General features: G+C 41.1%; 1 protein-coding gene across 1 annotated transcript in view; it reads left to right on the top strand.

The window, feature by feature from the left end:
• The window catches only part of IL1RAPL2 (interleukin 1 receptor accessory protein like 2), a 444607-nt gene that overhangs the window by 223058 nt on the left and 195747 nt on the right, over window positions 1-25802 (top strand). Inside the window, exon 4 of the mRNA XM_027861417.1 lies at window positions 16980-17054. Coding sequence (XP_027717218.1) covers window positions 16980-17054 — 75 coding nt within the window. The remainder of the gene's footprint in view (window positions 1-16979; window positions 17055-25802) is intronic.

The following is a 25802-nucleotide window of genomic DNA, read 5'->3' as shown; positions in this document are numbered from 1 at the left end:
GTGTGTGTGTGTGTGTGTGTGTGTGTGTGTGTGTGTGTGTGTGTGTGAATGAGGAGCCATGGATAACTGTGAGGTTGTAAACCCAGTTGACAGGCAGGAGAGTGATACCAAGGCAGTAATAGGGAAGTTTCAAAGTGGGACAGTTTGAGGAGAAAGATAACCGCTTCCCTCTGAGGTATTCTGAGTTTGTGATGCTTACAGGACACCTGGTTTTCAGTCTCTAACAAGCACTTCCCAACGCCTCACACCCTTGTCTAACTGAATATTCAAAATGCAATCCTTTGTTACTTTCCCAGCTTCTGAGACTCTTGTCATTCATGAGCTTCCATGAATCTTCAGTAAAAGATACTTTAATTTAAAAAAAGCAGCTAGGTGGTGCAGAAGGTAAGAGTGCTGGGTCTGGAGTTAGGAGGACTTGATTCGAATCCACCCTTGGGAAGTCACAAGCTCTGTTTCAGTTTTCTTAAGTGTAATATCGGGATAATAACAGCACCTGCCTCACAGGGTTGTTGTGAGAATGAAATGAGGTATTTGTGAAGTGCTTAACACAGGGGTAGACACTTAGTAGGTGCTATATAAATGCTTATTCCCTTCTTTTCCCTTTGAAGAGATATACAGTCATCATTTTACTTTTCCAACTGACTTTCTTCACCAAAAATGAGGAATGATCAAATACAAACACAATTTCTCAGTAGTGAACCATGACTTCATTTCTGTGTGGAATCCCGAAGAAGATATGGTCACCAAATGAAGGTTTGCTTTGCTCCCGGTAGTTTAGAGACAGGAAGCATGGCATAGTGGATAAAGAGCCAGCCATGGAACTAGGAAGATGTGGATTCGAGTCCTGTCTCTGACACATCCTGCCTGTGTGATCTTGGACAAGTCATTTAACTTCTGAATGCCCTCAACAATTCTCTTAGACTGAATGTTGCAGAGAAGCCGCTGATCTATATTAGGAGAGGAAGTTCCTTGCACTGATGAAATCACAGGTCTGGTTAAACAAAGAATATTTAGTATTTTTTTTTTGCCATCAACAATATGCTAACGCCAGTGCTAGTGTATCAAAGAAAGCTCAGCTTTCCTGTTGGAGAGGAAAATGCCAGAAGTCAAAAAAAAATACCATGAAAGAAAAGGAGAAAAGAAGTCTTATACTCACTTATGTTTAAGGTTTCTCTTCCCCCAAATTTATTTTCTTTCCACGTCTGAAGAAGTCACTTTATGTCTGGGCATATTTGTGCTGAATAAACATTCTTGTCTCTGGAGCAGGGCCCTGTGTCAAACAGCACCGAGGGGAAATCATCCTTGCCTTCCAAAAGTTTCTGTGGTTACTCAAACTCAAATGCTAGTGGAAAAAAATTGGGTTCTGGGAGGAAAGCACCTCAAAAACAACTTCAGAGAAGCCCTGGCCACTCACTACCCTTAGAGCATAAAAAGGGGCAAAGCAGACCCAGAGCCTTGTGCCCCCTGGGGAAAAAAGCATGCTGGAGCTTGGCATGTGAATAGGTCATGGTTGGTCCCCAGGAAGTTGACTTAGCCATGGAGTCTGCCAGGCACAGCCACTGCTTTTATTGGCTTGCTTGGGCCCCAGCTCATTAGGACTTTCATTAGTCTATTACCATAAATCTTTCAATGTTTGGGTGTGGTACAGCATTACATAAAGGTAACTAGCTATTTTAAATAGCAGCAGAGGTCTTTTGGATGGATAGATGGATGGATGGGTGAATGGATGTATGGATGGATGAACCTTTATTAAATGCTTATTCTGTGCCAAGCACTGGGGATAGAAATACAAAAGTGAAGACAGTCCTTGCCCTCATTGAGCTTATATTCTAATAAGGGAAGACGATACATATAGTGGTGGCCAGTGAGGAATATTTTGGTATGATGAGTTACCAAGAGAATGAATGGAGCCACTGAGGAATAAGTTGATACACTCTTTGCAGTAGCAATGACAGAATTCATTTGATGATGACTATAGTGGGAGGAAACAGAAATCACATGAACAGTTGCAAGATGGCTAGTGAGAAGATAGCCGTAGTGTAAAGTGAAGCATAACCTAGATATACTGGGCCATCATGTGGGGTGATTGACGAGAAAGGAGAGGAAAGCAAGAGAATTTCAGAGCTGAAAGGGTTAACTCTTCCAGAACATGGTCTGGGGTGGATGAGAGAGATAACTGGTGAGATGAGTAAAATAGGAGTAAGATATATTTAAAAAAATAAAAGATCAAAAATATAATATTCAGGCAGAAACAGGGAACTTGCCACGTATTGATATCATTGTCATCATCGTCGTCATCATCATCATCATTAATATGCTTGATCTCTTTACCCTGAGCCACTGTTATGGAATGTAGAAAACCCTTTGGAGAGAGTTGTTTGCAAATGGGATGGCCTTTATGGATAGAGATCAGCAAAGCCATCTTTGTACACAGTAATAGCAATTAGCAAATATTTTTTGCTAAGTAATAAATGTGCTAAGTAAGTAATAAATAAGTTTGTTAAGTATTCTATAGCCATTGGACCAAACAAAGAGCAGAGAAGTTAGACTAAGAAGAAAGAATGGACAGAACTAAACTACCTCCTCCTCTTGATTCCTGGAATCCTTTTACCAGGAAGCAAAGCTTTTTCTCCCACAGGGATTTTTTTTTAACCAGTGGGTTTAGTAATAATGACTAAGAAGCAATCAATAGATCAACATTAAGCACCTACTATGTGCCAAGTACTATGCTAAGTCCTGGGGATACAAAGGAAACAAAAAAACAAAAACCAAAACCACAGAGTCTCTACCCTCCAGGAGCTTACAATCTAATGTGGGAGAGAAAATCTGCAAAAATATATATACGAAGCAAGATATATATATATATATATATATATATATATATATAGATACACAAATATGTTATAAATAGGAAGGCACTAGAATTAAGAGGAGTTGGGAAAGGCTTCCTGTAAAGCATGAGATTTTATTTGGGCCTTAAAGGAATCCAGAGAAGTCGCTAGGCAGAGTTGAGGAGGGAGAGTGTTCCAGACATGGTGGACAGGCATAAAAAATGACCGGAGTCCAGAAATGAAGTGTCTTGTTTGTGGGATGGCCTCCAGTGTCGCCGGATTGAAGAGTATGTGTCAGAGAGTAAGGCGTAAGAAGATTGGAAAGTTTAGGAGGCGTCCGGGTTATAAAATTCTTTGAATGCCAGAGGATTTTGTATTAGATGCTGGAAGCCATAGGGAATCATTGGAGCTATCAAGACTGACATAATTAGGCCCATGCTTTAGGAAGATCTCTTTGGTGGCTAGATGGAGGGTGGATTGGAGTAGGGAGGCAAGCAGACCCACCAGCAGGCTATTGCAATAATCTAGGTGTGAGATGACGAGGGCCTGTACCAGAATCATGATAGTGTCAGAGGAGAGAAGGGGGCGTATGTGAGAGATGTCACAAAGGGGGGAAATCAATAGGCCTTGACAACAGATTGTATTGTGGGGGGATAAGAGATAGTGAGGAATCCAGGATGACTCCTAGGTTGAGAGCCTGAAGGACTGGGAGGATGGTATTGTCCTTGTCAGCAAATAGGAAAGGTGGGAGGCAGGGAGGCGAGTTGAGGGAGAAAGATAATGAGTTCTGTTTTGGACATATTGAGTTTAAGATGTCTACTTGACATCCAGCTAGGGATATCTGAAAGACAGCTGGAGATACAAGATTGGAGGTCAGCAGAGAGGTTGGGGCAGGATAGGTAGATTTGAGAATCATCAGCATAGAGATGGTCATTAAATCCATGGGAAGTGATAAGGTCCCCAAGTGAAGTAATACGGAGGGAAAAGAGAACAGGGCCCAGAATAGTACCCTGAGGGATACCTATGGTTAGAGGGCATGACTTGGAAGAGAATCCTACAAACAAGACAGAGAAGGAATGGTAAGATAGGTAGGAGGAGAACCAAGAAAAAAAGAGAGGGTTGTCCCTAAAACCTAGAGAGAACCTAGAGATACTCTTATCAAGGAAGAGAGGGTGATTAGCATTGTCAAAGGCTGCAGAGAGGTCCAAGAAAAAGAGGATAGAGAAAAGGCCTTTGGATTTGACAACTAAGAGATCATCAGTACCTTTGGAGAGAGAATGTCATTGGAATGATAAAGTTGGAAGCTGGTTTACAAAGGATTAAGAAGACTGTGAAAGGAGAGAAAGTAGAACCATATTAGCTCTCATGGGTGGGTGAGAGCAATAGCAGAGACTTTACGGGGGCAGGTTTCTGTTGGGGAGGAGGGAGAATGCCACCAGATAGTGGACAGCCTGAGGGTGCTGAAGACAGAATCACAAAATCTCAGAATTGAAAGGAACCTCAGGACCAATGCAATCCAAACAGTTTCTGGACAAGAATCCCCTTTACTAGGGGCTGATATCCAGAGTTTGTTTGAATGCGTCGAGTAGGGAAACGTCTCTTGTGGCAATCTGTTCCACTTTTGGACAACTCTAGTTAAGATTTGTTTTTCCTTGAAGGTAGCTTAATACTGCCTCCCTTCAATTTCAATTCACTGTTCCTAGTTCTTTCCTCTTGGGCCAAACAGAACCAACCTAATCCCTCTCCTACATGACAGCTATCACATTCTATCTAAGGACACCTTGTCTCCAAACAAAACATAGAATACTTGAATACTTCTTATGAACCTTATCTCAGTAAAACACCCCAGTTTCTTTAACTGATCTTCATATGGAATGCTACTCAGGGCCTTCTCCATCCTGGGCACCCTCCAGTTGGTCAATGTCCTTCCAGATGTACCATTCAGAACTTGACATAATGCTCCCAGTGTGGCATGACCAGGGCATAGTGCAGGGGGGGTGTCCCCTCCCCATTCTTGGATACTACACCTCTCTTTCTGTAGCCTAACAGTGCATTAGCTTTTGTAGCTGCTATATCCCTGTTGGTGCCTATTAAGGTGGCTAATGCCCTCTGTATTTTTGCATATGAATTATCTAATCATTTTTCTCTCATCTTACACTTGTGCAATTTATTTCTTGAAGTATAATACTTCACATTAATTACTATTCAATTCCATTTAATTAAATTTACCCCCATCCCTGGTTCTCAATCTCTCACTGTGGGTCGTGACCCCACAGTTTAAGAAGCACTGAAGGGGTCTCAAGTGGAAAAAGTTTTAAGAAGCCCTGCCTAGGCAACCCTCTAAGAGTTTCTTTACCTAAGAGTCTCTATTTCTGTCTGAGATTCTAGATTGTCAAGATCTCTCTTTTTGGATCCTGATTTGGCGTCCATTGAGATGCACTTCCCCTCCCTGGGCCTCAGTTTCCTCCTCTGTACAATAAGGAGGTTGAACTAGATGATCTCTTCCAGTTCTAGATCTATGAGTCTTTATTAAATATGTTCATTAGCTTTCTTTATTTGGAGTCTTTAACCAATTAAATAAGAAGATAAGGGAGATATAGCTTTCTTCAAATATGCAAAGGGATCTCATGAAAGGGGGTTGCAGTTTATCATGACTGTCACCTGAGGTTAAAATTTGGAGAAATGGGTGGAAAAGTTTTTAAGAAGAAGATTTTTGCCTTACATCAAGAAAACCTTTCTAACAGTTGAAGCTTTCCTAAGGTTGAATCGGCTCTCCTAGGAGCAGCAGTATGTTAGTAAATGTTTAACAATTGGCTCCTGAGGGGGAAAATGCCAGCATGACACACTTTTAAGTTTAATCTGCATTATTCACATCTCCTCCATCACTTTCTTAAGTCTAGACGATCAATAAAACAATAAGTCAAGACATGATTTGTAGTATTTGATGATTTCTGAGGGTTAAGTGCTCACACTGAAAATTAACAATTGGCTTTTGGAAGCCTGTTGGAGCTGCCTTCAGTATGACCTTGCCCAAGAGATAGAAGGAACCCCAGAGGTCAAATAGTCTAACTCCCTGATTTTACAGAGGAGGAAACTGAGGCCCAGGGAGGGGAAGGGACTTGCCCAATGTCACACAGAAAAATCTAGGTCTAGACCTGAAAGAGATCTCAGAGACCATCTAACCCAACCCCCTCATTTTACAGAAGAGGAAACTAAGACGCTGAGAAGTTAAAGGAAGCCCAAGGTCACAGGTGGAAGAACCAATGTTTTAATCTGCTGACTCCAAATCTTGCACTTTCTCCCTATGTGAAGGAATCCTATGTCCCACTGTGTAGTCACCATCCAGTCTGGGAAAGACAAGTAGAATGTGGAAGTAGTCAGAGAGGGGAGAACCAGCAGTACATGTTGGGTGAGATTAGATGTGAAATCGACCTGAAATGTAGAAATATGGAAGGAAATATTCCTTCAGAGAAGAAAAAAAAGAGGAAGAGAAGAAAGAAAAGCCAATGGTGGAAGGAAGAAGAAGTGGACATTGTAAAAAGAAAGAAGGGGAAAGAAAGACAGTGATACTGTATCAGAGGGACATTTGCAGGGCTACAGAGGGTGAAGCATTGTCCCAACCAATACCAAATCCAAACCATTCTCCCTAATGTGGAATGGCTCATCCATTTAATCCAATTTGCCTTTCAATCAAGCAAGAAGTTTGATTGATTTCTCCTCCCTCCTCTGACCAGTTGTGTGAGCAAGCTTACCCACCATTTCAGTCAAAATAGTTGAGCCTGCAGTGCTTACAGACAAAAGCTCTGCCTATATTAGGAGAGAAAGAGATAATTTGTACATTTCACTCTGAGAGAGTTAACACCCAACATAAAGGATGCAGCATTAGCACCTGTAGGCACCAGTAATAAAGAACTTGTTGGCATAGTAATGACTGGTATCATAATATGCTAGCTGGATCCACCATCTATGAGGTTAATTAAACATTAGCACATCTATAGAAGAAGAGGGGAGGAATATGAATCAAGAAACTAACACTGCCACCCATCCTCTGTTCCCATTCTTTCCATCAAATGTGAATTACTCCAAAGGCAGGGTGAGACCTGCTTTCGTCATTCAGTAGTTCCAGGAAAGGTCTTCTAATGAAGCCCTAAGTCTCTAATTAGTTGTTCAGTGGGGTTGGTATTGACAATCCTCCCTTGGCTTCTACTAATAGCACATAGAGACCTCAAATGTGATCACTAAGGAAATTAATTGGTTTGCCTGCTGGTTGTGTCTCAGCTGATTTCCAAGTTCTGGTTACTCAGTCTATTTGTCTCTGAGTTGGGCTTCTGGCCAGCTAAACTGCCCCACTTATTTTTTCATCTTCACAACAATGTTATGTGCTTCTTGAAGACTCCCAGGCCTAGATGTGTGTTTGCTATAATGGCCAGGACCCCTCAATGTGGTCCCCCTTCTCAGATATACCCAGATTCATGGTACTGATAGAGTAAAAATCTATTCAGATCCAGAGTTCATTTATCAATTAATAAGTAAACATTTATTAAGTGTCTACTATGTGCCGGGCACTGGGCCTACCACTCAGAATACAAAAAGAGACAAGACAGACCTTGTCATCAAGGAGCTTACAATCTAACGTGGGAGACAACATGCAAATAAATATATATGAAACAAGCTATGTACAGCATAAATAGGAAATAATTAACAGAGGGAAGGCACTAGAGTTAAGAGGAGTTGGGAAAGGTTTACAGTAAAAGATGGGATTTTAGTTGGGACTTGAAGCCAGAGAGATCAGCAGGTGGAGTGAAGGAGGTAGAGCATTCCAGGCATGGGGGATAACCAAAGAAAATTGCCTGAAGCTGAGATATGGAGTGTCTGTGGAACAACCAGCAGGCCAGTGTCACTGCCCCAAAGAGTATGTGATAGGGAGTAAGGTCTAAGGAGACTGAAAAGGTGGGAAGAGGCTAGATTATGAATGACTTTGAATGCCAAACTGAGCATTTTGTATTTTTTCCTGGAGGCAATAGGGAGCCACTGAAGGTTATTGAGTAGAGGACTGAAGTGGTGGGTCCTATGCTTTAGGAAAATCACCTTAGTGGCTGAATAAAGGATGGATTGAAATGGGGAGGGAATTGAAGCAGGCAGACCCACCAACTGACTATTCCAATAGTCCAGGTGTGACAGAGGGCCTTCACCAGAGTGGTAGCAGTGCCAGAGGAGAGGGGGCATATTTGAGAGATGTTGCAAAGGTGAAATCTACAGGTCTTGGCAACAGCTTGGCTGTGGGACATAAGAGAGTGTGAAGAGTTAAGGATAACATCTAAGTTTCAAGCCTCAGGTACCTATTGTAAATGGTCTTTTTGAGGAGTTGAGCTACTAGGGCAGAAGAGATATAAGACAATAGCAGGAATGGAAGGATAAATTGAGGGGGTTTTTTGCAGGATGAGGGAGACGTGGGCATATTTGTAGGCAGCATAGAATGAGCCCGTAGACAGGGAGAAATTGAAAATAAGTGAAAGAGTAGGGAAGACAGGGGACAGTCTGTTGAAGGAGAATGAATGGGGATCACTTGAACAAGTAAAGGGTTTAGCCTTGGTGAGGAGTAAGGAAGGGCACATACTTCATCATGAGAGACAGGGGTGAAGGAAAGAGTGGCAGAAGGATAGGGCCCCCACCAGTGTTTCCTTTGTCAAATAAAACCCTATAACCATTAACTCAAAGTAAAGGCATTTAGTGAAATAGAATAACTAGGTAAGGAGAAGTATTCAATCAGATGTTAAACATCCTTTTTCCTACACTGCCACTTCCATACTTGAATGCTTATTTTGACTCCCAAATCTATCTCCTTGCCATAATGGGAGGGAGATCTGTAGATCCCTCATAAAAAGCTTTTTAGACAGACTCACTCCAAGTCTAGGGACGCCCTACTAGAGTTCCAGTCGGTCACTGAGACCCCTAGGCTTATCCTATCCCAAGTATCATGAGGATTCCTGCCTGAACTCTTAATTCATCCCCTAGGAAAAATCTGAAGTCCCTATGAATCACAAGGGGTACCCACGTACATCCACAAGCTTACATTATAAACATTCATCAGTTGTCATACAGAAAAGACATAGGTAATTATGTCAATATACAGCACATCTGCAGACATGTAGAGCATACCATACATTGCCGAGCTACATATAGCAGGCCAAACGCAGAGGTCAAATGCAGGAACAAACACAGAACGCAAGGTTGCACACCATAGTATATACTACATGTATCCCATCAATGAGCATCATCTGACTTTATATGTTACCTCCTCTCTGATTATTCCTGGAGTATCATTATTCAGCCAGTTCACTACAGTGATAACTCTCCTCACTCTTGCAGCGACCTTCTGTTAGTTCAGCATTCTTGATATCCTCCAATACACTGAATCCCTAACTTGTTGAAAAGTCAAAGCTAGCTTTCTCTGTCTCAAGCCCTCAGTCAGGCTATTTAGATGGCCCCATTTCCTCAGGTCCACCATTGTTAGAGTTTTAAACAGAAAAAGAATGGCTTTTGAATTCATTCTCCGCACCCTGATCTGGGCAGAGGTCTCCCCTTGGGCCAGAACAGCCTTATCCAACTTCTTTGACTCCCGAGAAGATATCACCATAAAATCCTGCTCATCTGAATCATGATCCAAATCCTCTTTATATGAGCTATCTATCGTCTGCCTCCATTAATCCATCTACGACTGCTGGATGAACTCTCTTTGGAGCCTGCCTCAGAGGCTACTTGGCTAGCTCTTCAGTACATTGTTCCTGTCCCTCAGAGAGTCCAGCTGACTCCCCTGTGGATAGCTGCTGGTTGCAATGTATTGAGAAGCAGAAGTCTGAGTAATTGGATTCTCTCATCATTACTATATCATGCATTTGTACCAGGATTGTAATGTTTCCTCAAGTATTTCTTATTCTTTCCCCAGACTCAAAATGGCAAAATCACATTTGCACTTCTATCCCTTTATTTTCCCTAAATGTTCTCAGACATGTTTCCCATCTCTGGTTCTTGGATTTTCTCATAGCAAAATGCCTTATTAATATACAATGCAGTCACATTCCTGCTTTTACTTATCCTATGTCTTTTGGATAAAGTATATCCATGTAGAAACATATTTCAGTCATCATTCTCATCCCACAAAGTCTCAATGACACCTGTGAGTTCAAATTTGTCTCCTTGTATTAGGACATTTATTCCTTTCTGTGTATTGTCTAACATTTGGGCATTTGTATTTAGACATCAACCAAATCAACCAATCGATAACATTTATCAAGTACCTTCTATCTGCCAGGCACTGTGCTAAGTGCTGGGAATATAAAAAGAGGCAAAAGACAGTCCCTACTATCAAGGAATTTACAATCTAATGGGGAGACAACATGCAAAAAAATATACATGAAGCAAGCTATATATAGGATCCATAGAAAATAGTTAACAGAGGGAAGGCACTTGGGTTAAGAGGGGTGGTGAAAGGTTTCATGTGAAAGATAGGAATTTGTTTGGGACTTAAAGGAATCCATGGAAGTCGGTAGGTGGAGTTGAGGAGTGAGAACGTTTCAGGCATAGGGGACAGCAAAAGAGAATGCCCAGAGACAAGGAACAGTAGCTAGGAGGCCAGTGCCAGTGGATTGAAGAGTACATATCAAGGAATGAAGGTATAAGAAGAATGGAAAAGTAGGAGTCAGCCAGATCACAAAGGGCCTTGAATGCCAAACAAAGGATTTTGTATTTGACTCTGGAGACCATAGAGAGCTAATGGAGTTTATTGAGTTAGAAGGTGGGGTGGTTGGAGTATGTATAACATGATCAAAACTTCCTGCTTTAGGAAAATCACTTTGGTGGTTGAATGGAGGATGAATTGGAGTTGGAGAGACTGGAGACAGGCAGACCCTCCATCAGGCTGTTCCAATAGTACAGGCATGAGGTGATGAAGGCCTCCACCAGAGTAGTGGCCATATCAGACAAGAGAAGGTGGAGAGGAAGGGTGGGAAGGACATTTGAGAGATGTCGCGAAGGAGAAATAGGCAGGCCTTGGGAAATGAGAGACAGTGATGAGTCAAGGCTAACGCCTAGGTTTCAAGCCTGAGGGATTGGGAGAATGGTGTTGTCCCCTATATTTTTAGGTGATAGGCCAGGGACTGTTTTTGCTTTTTCTTTGTATCCCAAGCCCTTATCACGGTGTCTGGCACATGGTAAGTGCTTAATAAATGCTTGTTAGATGATTTATTGATGGAAGGATGGTTATCAGAGGCTTGTGAATTTGTCAGTAGGTGACTCAAAATCCCATACACAAACTGGATTTCTTGGCTTTGAAGTGGGCTGTCCTTTCTTCCTTGGATTTTGTCTCCTGTGAACTTCTGGATGTCTCAACTGCTATTCTTCCGATAATGTAGCTACTTTCTCTGGTATCTAGCTTGATAGATGTACATTGGCAGTTTTCTCCCTCGCTCTCCTTTTTATTTTAAAGCCCTTTTGATTAGATTTGTAGGACAGCAAGCAGATATATTCTTACCAGCTTTTGCTAGATGCATACCATCCATTGCCAGGAATCTATCATTATTACATTGTAAGATATAGTCCAGAAATCTAAATCCCAGTTTCAGACCCTATTTCCATTTCATCACTTCCAAAATAATTTTTTCCCTTTCCCGTTCCTTGTCTTCAGTGAGCAACAGTGAGGAAAACACAGCCAGTACCCCTAAGGTCTTTTGTTTCCTTCCCAAGATTTGGTAATCTTTGGCAATGCTTTGTAGCAGTATCATTTGTATCCATGACAGCCCACTTCAAAGCCAAGAAATCCAGTTTGTGTATGGGATTATGAGTCATCTACTGACAAATTCACAAGCCTCTGATAACCATCCTTCCATCAATAAATCATCTAACAAGCATTTATTAAGCACTTACTGTGTGCCAGACACCGTGATAAGGGCTTGGGATACACAGAAAAAGCAAAAACAATCCCTGGCCTCAAGGATCTTACATTCTAATAAGGAAGAAAATATGTATATAATTGTAATCTACAAGATACATACTAAGTAGATGAAAGGCACCTTTAGAGGAAAAGGCACTAGCATCTGGGGGTACTGGGAAAGGCTTCAAACAGAAGGCGGCATTTGAGCTGAGTCTGGAAGTAAGCTGGAGAGACAAGATAGGAAGTGGCCAGATTATAAAAAGAATCAAATGCTAAACAGAGGACTTTATATTTTATCTTAGAAGTAATGGGGGAAGCCATTATTTTGGAGTTAATTGAGTGGGAGGGACAGGGACTTTGGCATGATAAGACTTGCACTTTAGGAAAATTACTTTTGGAGTTGAGTGGGGAGAGATTGGAGTGGGGAGAGACTTTAGGCAGGAAAACCACTTAGAAGCCTATTGCAGTCATCCAAGGGAGAGGTGATGAGGACCTAGTCAACCCGCCACTGTGTTATTAAAGAGAAAAAGTCAAATGTAAGAGATGTTTTGTATGTAGAAACAGCAAGATTTAATAGTTGATTGGATTTTTGAAGTGAGTGAGAGTCCACTTGGCATGCATGTGCCTGTCTTGCCCATAGCTATACAAAATATAACTGTGCCTCTTTTTCTACACTGTCTTGTTAATCATCCCAAGGTGAATTGTCTCACCCTAAGCCTCTCTGTCCCTTGAAGAAAAAACACTCTGAACAGCAGTAGTCAGATAAACAACAGACCCGTCTTGGACTGTGTCCAAAAGCCTTGGGCTTCTGGAGTACACACAGAATGGTATTGCCTAGAGGGAGGTCATAGAAGCCACTTTCTGTTGCCTAAGCAAACTCGCACCATCCATCTGCTCTTACTCTATGTCCTGTATTGACTATATTGGTTCAGCGTAACTTGGATGCTATCTCCGTTGCCCACATAGCCATTGGTGCATTCATAGTAAGTATACTACCACCTATCTATGGCCTCTCTAGGCTTTTGAGTTAGTTTAATGTTGTCAGAGTGCTCTTCAGATACTGTACCCCAGTCATGACTTATCTGTAGCGAAAGTTCTAACCTTAGTACAAAATCAGAGGCCTTCCCTTCCAGGATCACCAAACAGGAATGCCTGTAGGCATCTGCAGACATTCAAGCACTCAAATCTCAGAGTAGCCTGGCTTTAATGTGCTTATGATATCAAGAGAAGGTCCCCAGGGTTCTCAGATACTCACCTGTAACAATCTTCTAGCTTCCCATAGTGTATCTGTGGCACTTTCCAGCCAGGTATCAAAGGCTTTCTAATTTGTCAGTGAACACGGCCCCTACAAGGACTGCAGCTTCCCTTATTGAATACCTTGTTGTAATGTTGTTGGACTGACAGGCCGCCCTTTGTGAGTAACTGCTACCCAAGACTCATTCACTGGCTATTGAGAAAGGTGTGGCCGCCAAGGCTTTCCCAAGGAGGGGATGTCTCCTAATCATGAATTGCTGAGGGTGGCATTGCTTCTGCCAGCAGGTCTCTCATATTGTACACAGTCGTTCCTCCTCTCACCAGTAAGACTTTCAACTTTCTCATTAGCTCCCAGTCAGCAGCACGGAGTTTAATAACTAGTTTGCAAACAACACTATTAACAGTTATCTCCTTGGGGATGCTGGAATGTACCATTGTTTCAGCCAGCTTACATAATGTCACTATCGTGACCAATCTTTACCTCATTACACCTTAGATTGTACGTGTCGTTCAGTCATTCCAGTCGTGTCCAACTTTTTGTGACCTCCATCTGGGGTTTTCTTGGCAAAGATACTGGAGTTTCTCCAGCTCATTTTACAGGGTTAAGTGACTTGCTCAGGGTCACAGCACTAGGAAGTATCTGAGGCCAGATTTGAATTCAGGTCTTCCTCACTCCAGGCTGGTTGCTCTGTCCACTGTACCACCTAGCACACCACTGAATAATGTCAAGTCCTTGAAGTATTTTTATAATCGTGGTCAATGGAAACTCCCTCCCCCAAATCGACAGTTCTTTATGAGAATTTGGTACTGCTATTGTGTGCCAATTTTATAATAGATGAATAATCATGGTGGCGATTTAAGCCAGTACTCCAATTTGCAAGTTATTTTAACTGACGGACAATGTCACTCCAGTAAGTAATGATAACTTTAATGGCACTTTACACAACAGCAAAATAGCCATTTGAAAATGAATTAATCTGGCTTGGAAAAGTTACATTGTAAAACGTTGTCCATTCACATCCAAGGGGAAAAATACAAAAAGAAAAAAATCTTTAACGGATCCTCTGCAACGGCAGAGCAGCCAATGCATATATACACACTACATATATATATATATACATACACACACATATATATACACACTATATATACATACACACATATACATATACATGTATATATCTTATTCAAGATATACATACTATGTATACACATAGACACATAAACAGTTAATATACATTTGTTTTTCTTTCAAGTGTCAGTCTTTATTGATGGATTATCTGAGAACATATAGCCAACTGTGCCTTTTCTGTTTTTTCTTTTTTTAAATTTTTTTTTTAGGCAATTGGGGTTAAGTGACTTGCCCAGGGTCACGCAGCTAGTAAAGTGTCAAGTGTTTGGTCTGAGGCCGGATTTGAACTCGGGTCCTCCTAACTTCAGGGCCAATGCTCTATCCACTGTACCACCTAGCTGCCCCAACTGTGCCTTTTCGTTACTTCACCTGTGACAGAATAAACTCTGCTCCAATCCCACATTTTAACTGTGTAGATCTTTATGCTTCAACTATGTTAGGCATTTCTTATACACAACATATGCTGGCCTCCATCTTCTAACAAATTTTTCTATTATCCTCCATTTTATGGGCAAGTATATCCCATTTATATTGATAGTTACGGTTGTTAATTGTTATATTAAATATATAAATACACATACTATATATATAATGTGTGTATCTTGTATGTATATGTGTATATATGTTTGTATGTGTGTATATAGATATACAGAGATATGTATATAGTGTGTGTGTTTGTATCTTAGATAAGCTCCCACAAATGTAGTGTATAGGCCCCTTGGTATGGCCACTTAGCCATAATGGGCAAGACTAGGAATTGAATCAGGTAGAAAATACTCTCACATCTATACCCCAATAACTGCCACCTGCCCACATGTCTGTTGGGGAGTACTTATCTCAGTTCTCAATGGACCACGTGATTTCCTTATTACTTTGGGAGAAGGAAACATGAGTTACTTGAACAAAGCTGCTGAGGAAACTGCGTAGTTCTAAGGAGTATTAGGCTTCTTTGCATGGGAACTGGGCAGTCACTAAAATCTGCAACAGATCTTGAGTTTGCTGTTTCTTGATACAGGGACCAGATGATCATTGAACCTCCCTGAAGTTCCTCAGCCCTTGTCTTTTCCTTTGTGAGACTTCCAGTGGAGTCCCTGACATTGCTTTTTAATTTGGATCCCTTCCAAGGCATTAGTGGTTGAATGAGTGGAAAACTGAAGACTTAGGTAGAACATGATTGCTGTCTTCAGCTATTTGAAGAGTTATGTGAAAGCGAGATCAGACCTCAGTGCAATCCGATTCAATTCCAAAAGCATCCCTGAAGTTTGTTTTGCTCTTCTCCAGAAAGTAAAATTGGGAGCAATGGATTGGGGTTTCAGAGAGGTAAATTGATGTTGAAATTGGGAAAGACTTCCTAGCAATTAGTGTTACCCAAAAGAGGAAGGATTATCTTGGGAAGACTTCAGACAAAGTCTGAATGGCTTCTTGTTGGTTTTGACAAGAGGGGATTCTTGTTCAAGTATGGGTTAGATTAGAGGGCCTCTGAAGCCCCTTCCAAATGATTTTGTGATTCTGAATGTCCTTGATGGTTTTCAGGACCTTCTCTCTGAGGATATTGGGAGCAGTGTGGTAGCAGTAATAGCTATTACTGGAAAGACAACTGGAAGGTCCTGGTGACATAGGCTGATTTTTCTCTCAAAAGGCAATGGAACCACCCTTGAGACTTAATTGGTCCAAAGGAGTAAAGTTCAAGCCACTCACATATCTTTCCAATGACCTAAGGCATAAACACCTAGCACATGAGGAGTTGAGTGTTCCTCAGTCTTGGTGGATGATGTACTGCTTTGCAAATTAATACACCTCTCTGGCCAGATATGCCACCACAGCAAATGCAGAGCTACGGGAAGCTGGGCCCAACTGAACCAACACTCTTTCTTTACTGAATTCCCTTTCAAGGCTGTCGTCAAGTAAACTTCCTTTTGTACAACATCATATGGTCTATGAATGTCTCACTTCACTCTGGTGCAGTGCCTGAACTAACAGACTGTCCTGAGTTAAGCCTGGCCCACAAGAGATAGATAGGATGAGGATAAGGGCCTTGCGGCCAATATTGGGTCTTCTATAGTCCTCTAATTGTTGAATATGGCTTAAACTTCTGGCCTCAGTTTTGTAAGAATATGTTTGCAAGTGGATCCATATCTTCTAATTAACTCTCAAGTCCCAGCACGAAGCCCACCACAGAGTCTAACATAGTACTTGACTTGCCACAAACACAGAGCCTATCTATTCAAATGACTTTGGATTGATTGGTTAGTGACATGTTTACTGAAAGGTACATATTGGCCTTGGAGTGGAAGGTCTAGACCGGGAGTGGGGAACCTGTCACATGTGGCCCTCTAGGTCCTCAGATGAAGCCCTCTGACTGAATTCAAACTGTTGAGGTCACACATTGCAGCCGGGAGGCCGTGGGTTCCCCACCTCTGGTCTAGAAGGTTCAGAAAGACCTCCCTGAATTGGCATATTTCAGATTCTATTTTATTGAGACTATTTAGAGTTGCAAAGGAGTGGATATGGGATTTGTTTTATTATATTATATTTAATTTTTTTATTGATCCCTGCAAGCTTACCAAAACCACTCAAGAGGAGTCCATTTATTTGATCTTGTTGGAAAATTTAGCTGTCAAAATGGCCTATTTACAGTGAATCAATAGGGCTCCAAATGTGCTGGGAAATTGATATTGTATGTATGGAGTAGCAGCCTAAGGAAGAATACTGTGTAATAAATGTTTACATGCCATCAAGTCTACAAACATTAAATATCATACAAGATAAAATATTTTTTTCTTGTGTAATTTATCTCCATTTTCCCATTACTTTCTCTCATTTTCTCTTCCAGCGTTACTCACAGACAAACCTCCCAAGCCATTGTTCCCCAGGGAGAATCAGCCAAGTGTTATTGATGTCCAGCTGGGTAAGTCCCCCTCTGGGAATAATAGATAGGAAACTTCCACTCTGTTAACAGATGGAAAAAATTGCATGAACCAAGAAAGGTTTATTGCCACCGTTATTACATGCAAATCAGTTTGCGTCCACTCATTTGTTAAGTGTGGAGTTCACTGCAGTAACAGTTTAAGGAAATGAGTTTGTATGGTATGAAGGAATGGTTATCCTAATTGGTTACATTGGGTAGTCAGCATACGTGTCCACAGAGTTTTTTATCTGTGATTGATGGGTAAATGGACGTCTTGCCTTCGTGACTGGGGACCAAGAGCCTTGCGTATTCTTTAGTCAAAATGTCTTCTTAGTAGAGTGCTGGTTCCTGGAAGCAGGCTGCTCCTTTCAACAGTAGCCAAATCTCCAAGGCTGAATAAGAGCACCCTTTATAATGATTTGGGCATGTTATTTCCAATGGCATAATCCAGGGCTATTTTAAACTTGTTTCTAAGTTGAGATCTTGAATATTTATGAATCATCTGGTGTTGGGAGAAGTAACAACTTGATTTATGGGTACTCCTTTTTTCTTTCTTTTTTCTTTTCTTTTTTTTTTTTAACAAACTCAAATCAGGATGCAAGATGTCAAGACTCTCTTTTTTAGTCCCCCCCCCCCCAAGTAAATCATGTTCTTTTAAAAAGAAGGACTTGAAACTTGGAGGCCTGAGAGTCCTCTACCAAATTGCAGCCTTTAATCTGAAGCATTCTTTTATTGTCTGTGAACTTCCACGAGTCCCGTGAGTTTTGTCCCAATAATCAGAATTTCTCCTACTCTGAACAACAGAAATATGCCAAGACTGTACAAAATGCTGAAAGAATATTAAGGTTGTTTGAGGGTCTGCAATTTATTTGTTTCTGTAACACTGAAAGGATGCACCAATTCTTTAGCCAGTACATGCCAAATTGACCCCAATATTGCACTCACTTTGGGAATTTTTGACTCAATATTTACTTCTCTCAATTTTACTTGAGTTTGGGGGGTGACTCATTTCTATCCATAACATCTGAGAGAGAAAATTGCATTATTCCTGTGAGTGGGTTCATTTCTCTGAAATGGAAGGTAGCATGTTGTATTCTGGCTTGGAGTGCATTTTAGCTTGGCTGGAACCAAAGTAATTTTGATCCTTTTGATAATTTAAGCTGGCATTGCTCTGAGGGTTCAAAATGTTGGGGTGTATTCAGGAACTTTGTATTGCAGATGACTTTGGCTTCTAGCATAGGAATAAGTACCAAGATACCAGGGAAAGAGGGGACAATTGTTAAAATTGTGATATATTTCAAATGCACATAAAATACTGCACCAGACTTTTCAACCCCCGATTCGAGACTCGATTCAGTGGCTACTTTGTTAACAGAAAGATGGAGACATGCTCATTTTGTCCCTCACATGAAGGCCGCTCCATCACGATGCCCCAAAAACCAATCCATTCAGCTCAAAATAATCAGTCAAACTGACTCTTTGTCATAAAGCAGGCAAAACAGATTTGACTGACTTGCTTTTCCACTGGTTGCTCTGGCGTCATATGGCCCCAGCCAAAGATCATCTCATAACTTACATTTACAACTAGGTAGTAAAGTGACTTTAGAGGGCTTGGAGAACAGTGGTAGTGGGGGTTCTGTGCTCCAAACAGCTGTTCTTTTGAAAGCCTCAAATGTGTAAGAGAGTTTGGAAATGGCAACTTGATAGTGAAATTTCTGTCCATGGCAGGAGACATGACAGATTATCTAGGGAGATACTAAGCCTTTCTGGAAATTGACTCTTTCCTCCCATTCTAGAATGCATCAAGCATCTGCAGTCTCAGAAATGTCATAATATAATAGACCTGGAGCTGGAAGGGACCTCTGAGGCCATCTCCAAATCCCTCATTTAGGGCCCAGGAAGATTAAATGACTTGGCCAAAGTCACAGGAGTAGTAACCGTCAGAGATAGGATTTGAACCCTCATTTCAGAGCTGTTGCTCTTTTCACTGTACCAAACAGCCTCATGTCTAAACTAGAACTTTACAAAATTAACATAAATGGTTTTCACCCAGTACACCCAGATCACCAAAGCCTTCAACCAGTTTAGGGTGTCAAATTCTATATATCGTTGTCCTTTGCTCTTGAAGAAGAACAAAATGACATTGCTATGTTAGAGTCAAGTTTCAGTGTGTCCCACTGTGGCTGATCAGACCAAAACGAGCTCAGAATGCTCTACCACAAGTTGGGCACAGATAGTCCGTGTGAACATTTGAGGTGAATTCTCTAAATTTGTGCATCTTGCATTTCTTTTGAGCTACAATTCTGCTTTGCTCACAGAGCGCAGCACCTTCTCTGATGTGCGCACGCCATGCTGGGCGGTCCTGTGCCAATGTCTCCCATGTCACACAGTCAATTCCAAAGTTTTTGAGAGTGTCCTTGTATCGCTTTTTCTGACTACCATGTGAGCACTTGCCTTGTGTGAGTTCTCTGTAAAATGGTCTTTTAGGCAAGCCTATGCTTGGCATTCGAACAAGGTGGCCAGCCCATTAGAGTTGCGCTCTCTGCAGTAGAGTTTGAATGCTTGGCAGTTTCATTTGAGAAAGGACCTCAGTGTCTGGTGCCTTATCCTGCCAGGTGATCTTCAGAATCTTCCTAAGATAATTCAAATGGAAGCGATTTAGTTTCCTGGCATGGCGCTGGAATAGTGTCCAGATTTCACAGGCATAATTCAAATTCTACCCTCTGCCCAGAGATCAGTCACCCACCATAGGTGCCGCCACTTAATTTTCTCTGATCCCAGCAACTCTCTGAATATATGCTAAACCACCCTTTTTTTTTTTTTTTTTTTTTTTTGGAGAAGCAAAAGATATACAAAGCCATTTGTGTTTTTTTTTGTTTGTTTGTTTTTTTGTTTTTTCCTGAGAATGGGACGGCTTTCATTTAACCCCATAGAAAGTACAAAAGATACAGAGGATTCACAGGAGCCTTTAAACAGATACCAAAACATATAAAGCCCCCAAAGGACTCTAGGAGCTCATAAGCAGACACAGAAAATATATAAAGCACTCAAATACCCCATAAACTCCTTCCAGAAGACAACCATATTTTTGGAGCTTTTGAACAAGTAATACCCCTGCCTGGCAGACTTGCATTATACAAATCATTGTGTTAGGAGGGGTAGCAAGACCAAGGTCCCTTGCTTCCCCAAATCATGGGTTCCTTTTTTACTCCTCCAACCACAGAGGTCACATGAGTAATCTTCTTCTTTCTAAGCACACTGCCCAGAATATCCATTTCGCTCTCTAGAAGACCAGGTCTACAACCTTGCATAGGGTCATCCATGAATCAACTCCAAGGCTAGTGCTGCCCAGCAAATCTCTATTCTGAGATAACACTGCCTAGGTGATAGAAATTCCCCTGCCTCTACACAGGAGGCTCAGGTCAATGAATAGTGTCCTCGAATTCCGTAGATGAGTGGGTCTGCACATGTATGCCTCTGCCATGTGCTTCTGCAAAAAAATCTATTATTATCTCTTGGGCTGGAAAAGTCACCTCTTAGTCACTCTCTTCTTAGGTTGTATGCTGGCATGCATCTACCTCGACCAAATTCTTCTTCTGAGAAAAGTCAACATTATCTGCTCCTGGGGTGGGGAACAATTAGGAGAAATCCCTTCTGCCCTTTTCCCAGCACACTCAGAGAAAGTTGCTAAGGAATTGCAAAAAGGCGAAGGTCTGAAAATTCAAAAAAAAAAGAATGTAAAATCATTTTTCACACAAAATGAGAAACTCTTGGGAACGTTTGAGTCCCAGCCTGAAGGTTATTTAGAAAAAAAAAAAAAAAAAACTTTGTCTAAGGTATTTATTTTCATTTTGTTGGGGCTAGGGGTGGTTTCTTTACTCCGTGCATTTATAAGAGAAATTTGGTGAATATTAGATTTCAATGGAAATGCTCCATGTCTACTGCATGGAATTGGCATCAGTACAGATACTTTATTATGTCTCTGGAGGAAAAGAAACATCTTGACTTTCTCTCTCCTATAGTGTAATCCATTAGTCATCCTTGAGATTCTAGGAATTTACATACATTTCTGCTGACACAGCCATGACAGCTTGGGTGTAGCTAAATAGTGTTCACATTATAATGCTGAAAAAAGATTCATCTTCACCAAAAAAGACACCCGTTTCAAGAGCACAAACACATTCTTAACCAAATAATCGGGAAACTACTGCCTGACAAAGCAAACCTACACAACTAAAATACATTAAAGGTAGCTGCAGTAATGTTAAGAAATAGGAGGAAATATCAACCAAACATAAATTCAGTTCAGCCCTGGAATCTTCAATTTGTTCCCTTCCTCATGGAGATTTAGCTCTCAATTTGAAAAATGATCTTTTATTAAATTAAAGCTAGCTCTCTCCCATATTTTCCATAAACAAATACTTAAGAATTTAGGGAACAGTGGACTGACTTCTGGGCTTGGAATCAGAAAGCCAAGAGTTTGAATCCTTCTTCAGACACTACCTTGCCTAGCCATATGACCCTGAGCAAGTCACTTAACCTCTCTGTGCCTCATCTGTATAAAACAGGGATAATAATAGCACCTACCTTATAGGATCGTTGTGAGGATCTAATGAGATATTGTATGCAAAGTGCTCTGCAAACCTTAAAGGGTAATATATGTATCAGGTTTTTTTTTTTCCTTTTTGGATTGGACCTATGATTTCAGTGATATAAAGAGAGCCTGGTGCAGAAATTACTATCATCATTGCAGATCTACAGCTGCTCTGCAGCTTTAGGCATTTAGAGGTTAAGTAACTTGTCCAAAGGTTCCAAGTCAATGTGTCAGAGGCAGGGCTTGAATCCACATATGACTCCATTGCTGACCCTCTACCCACTCTGCCATGTTGTATCTCACTTATTTTTATTTTTTACTCTACCTTTAATAATAGCAAAGCATCAAAGGACCATCACAACATACATTTTGTTCAGAGGGGGCAGTCCCTCCCTTTTCCCACAATTTATTATGAACCCTCCCAGTGCACGTTCAGTAAAGCTCAACATTCTCCGTGAAGCTCAGAAGCCATGGGGAAACGTGGGCAGAAGCGAGAGACATTTGCAATCCTAGTTTGAATAAAGTTGAACCTGATAGTATGTTCTGTTCTTTCTCATGGAGAAGGGATTTTTTTTTCCTCTTTGGAAATTCTTAATGATCTGAAATGAGTCAGTCAAAGTTATTCAGAAACAATAAGTCTAGACTTCACGTGTTTTCTCCATCTGTACCCAAAAGGCAGAAAGCAAGTCCAAAGCCCTAAAGAAGATCAAAGAGAATCAGACCGGGAGAGGTAGCAGTCCTTGCTAACCAGATTAGCATAGACATTTCATTCCTAGATGAAGTTGATGCCAGATGATAGTTTGCTCTTTCTCTCTCTCTTCCATTCTCATTCAGTATTTACTTTATTTCTACAAGATTTTGGAATTTATATTTCATGACATTGGTCTGTATCATATGCTCCTGGCTCAGACATCCCATATATGTGTATGGAATGTTAATCTCCTGAAATTGATTCCCCAGCATATCAATTTCTACTGAAAATGATATTGACAATCCAATGGGACCAAAGTAAAAGATTTAGCCGGAGAATTTTGTGAAATATTAAAGCCAGTGCATTGTTCAGCACTGAGAGACACCAATTATACAAGTCGAACTGGAAATTAGGGAATTATCCAGGCAATGAAATCTATCCTTATTAATCCACTATCTTATAATAAGAACTCTTATACTGGTAGCTCTTGGAATTTGAGCCCTCACTTGGTGACTTAATGCATTCATATCTCCCTGCAACTTGTTCCCAGATACCAAATTTATAATACTTTTATACCTTATAGAGATTGTTAATTTGAAAGCTTCCTCCGTCCACTTTTTGTTTCAAGATGGTAGACTGACCACAGACACAACATACCTTTTGATAGTGTGGCAGATTAGGGTGAATGTTAGTGCAGAATAAACACTTGAAAGTAAGAGAACAGTCAGCTTAAAAGTCCCCAATTTATTTAACCAATATAACAAAACCAGATCATTTCATTGGTTGTTATTATATGTGAGTGTGTGTGTGGGTGTGTGTGAGTGAGTGAGTGAGTGAGTGAGTGAGTGAGTGAGTGAGTGAGTGAGTGAATAGGGGTGGGTGTAAAAAGGATCCTTTGAATCCTCCAGCTCTTCAAGTATGGCTTAAAATTGTCCCTCAGAACACCTTCAGTATAAATTTGGATAAATGCTGTGATGTTTCTCAAAAGAAGAAAGGAAGGAACCACAAGCAGCATCCAAATCTCTAGCACCTGGCTATTTTGGCAGCCAGAACTGGAGGCCGCTCACAGCAATCGTCCCTCTCCTATGCAGAAACACTGAGTCAGTGGCCTACTTCTAACAGGCCTTCCTTCTGTTTATTCTGGATAAAAGCGGAAAACTTAATAGATGACACCAAATAACATGTTCCCTGAATTGTCCAACATGCTAATTATTTGCAGCTTTGGATAATCTGGGCCAGTCTCCCAACATTTAGTTGTAGTATCCATGCCCAAGTCTTAATGGCATTTTCCTTATTTTGGCCAGATCTTTGTGGTTTCCAAGGACTGGTGTCTTAAAGACTTTAGAAGTATCAAAGGACAGTCCTGTCAATGGTCAGGTCGATTGAGGAGGTAACAGCCAATCACCCAGTGCCCTGTCTTCTGTTAAGACTCAGACTTTTTTGTTTAGTGCTATTCATTGTTCATTGTTTTTTCAGACTAATTAGCAATCAGGCCTCAAGATCACAGTTGAGCAAGAAATTTAATTAAATTACATGTAAGCATAGTAAAAATCAAAGCAGTGGATGCCTGTATCATGGAGCACAACTGTTACACTCACTTTGCAATTTCAACCCCCCCCCCCAAGGCAGAAAAAGTCCCATTTAGGCGAGAATCCAGTTGTCCCAGCTACAGTCCACTTCCTGCCATGAAGAATATAGAAACCACATGCCTTCTGAACTGTGCTATAATTTGTTAACAAGCATACAAGTGCACCAGGACTTTGAGTGTTGCTGATTGGGAAATCATCATTTTTACTGAAGTACTACTGTGTGTTATAGATTGTATTTTGCCATTACATTATTAATCCCCAAACCAGGCTTGTCCATGTAAAGTTTAAAACTGTACTAGTCTATGGGAGCCATAAGTACCAGGGTAGGGATGCCTGGGGCAGGATAGAATTATTGATCAGGAAAAAGAAAGCAGACTGGGAAAAAACTTGTGCATGCCAAGAGGCATCAAAATACTGGAGAAGCAACCAGCGAGTCGAGCATGGCCCTACGGGATTCTAGATTTAGAGTGAGAAGAGACTTCAGCAGATACTTAGTCTAACCCCCTCGTTTTACAGAGGAGGAAACTGAGACCCAGGGGATTGAAGAGACTTGTCCAAAGTTGCCCTGGAGTTTCAGGGCAAGTGATCAGGGCCGAGAATCCAAAGCAACTGAAATGACCCCGCAGTACCAAGTCAGACTAGAGTAATTGGAGATCAATACAAGGCAGGCTTTAAGTATGCAGGTGCCTACTTCCTTTTCTGCTTTCAACCTCTCTTTAGACAGCAGGTGGGTGGTCAGAGATGAGGCAATGTCCCCAAGCAGCAAAGGTTAAAGGGTAGCAAACAAAGAACTCTATAGAGGCAAAATCACATGAATTAAAGGCTATGTATTTTTTTTTCGCTCCTCCTGACCCTGAGTAACCATCAGCACCAATTCCATTTCAAACAGCAAGCTATTTGTCGTTGCAGCTGTGTCTGAAGATTGGCTGAGGGGCAGGGGAGGTGCTCTTGAAAGATGTCAACTCAAATCATCAGAAGTCTCCATATTCCCCAAGATCAGAAAAGAGAAGAGGGGAAGTTGGACTATTCCCTCCAGAGTTAGGATGTTCCCACTGTTGGGGGGTTGCTAATTGCCTGAACTGTCGGGGCACAATGATATGTTCACACTAGGTTTCTAACAATCTCAGGAGCCTGTCAGTGGTTCTTAACAATTCTAGTCCCTCGTTCACTTTTCCAAGGGGAAGAGTGATCGTTTTTTAAAACTCTCCTTTAGAAAAGAGATGAGAAAGAAAAGCTCATATTGACTTTCAGTGCTGTGGAAGGAAATGAGAAAGTAAGAGCAATATTGGTATAATTTAGGCCCACCTCTGACCCATACTGGCCGTGTGATCCAAGACAGTGTACCCAGCCACTCTCTTAAGACTATAAGTGAAATCACAGGCATAGCCCCTATTTCCCAACCACTGTACCAAAATTCCATCTCCAATACCTGAACATTTTCGATGTGAGTGTGTTTTATACTATATGCATGTAAATAAGTAGAGAACTGATGAAACCAGAGAATCCCAGACTTAGAACTAGAAAGGATCTCTGGAGCAATCTAATTCAATGCCCTCATTTTATAGACAAGGAAAATGAGACCCATAGCAGTGGCATCTGAGGTCACAGATAAGATCATGGGATTTTAGATTTTAAGCTGAAAGAGACTTCAGAGGCCATCTAAGCCAACCCTCCCACTTTATGGAGAAGGAAATCAAGGACCGAGGAAGTCAAGTTGAAGGTTACACATCGAATCATAGAATTCTAGATTTATATCGAGAAAGGACGTTAGCGGTTGAATCTAACTCCTTCATTTTAAAGAGGAGGAAAGTGAGGCCCAGAGATAGTAAGTGTCTTCACCAAAGTCATACAGTTAGTAAGTGTCTGAAACAGGA

This window comes from Vombatus ursinus, unplaced genomic scaffold (assembly GCF_900497805.2).
Source record: "Vombatus ursinus unplaced genomic scaffold, bare-nosed wombat genome assembly UNPS02014735.1, whole genome shotgun sequence".
NCBI classification, from domain to species: Eukaryota; Metazoa; Chordata; class Mammalia; order Diprotodontia; family Vombatidae; genus Vombatus; species Vombatus ursinus.
The sequence above is the reverse complement of the archived record's forward strand: the minus strand, read 5'-3'. Positions and strand labels throughout refer to the sequence as shown.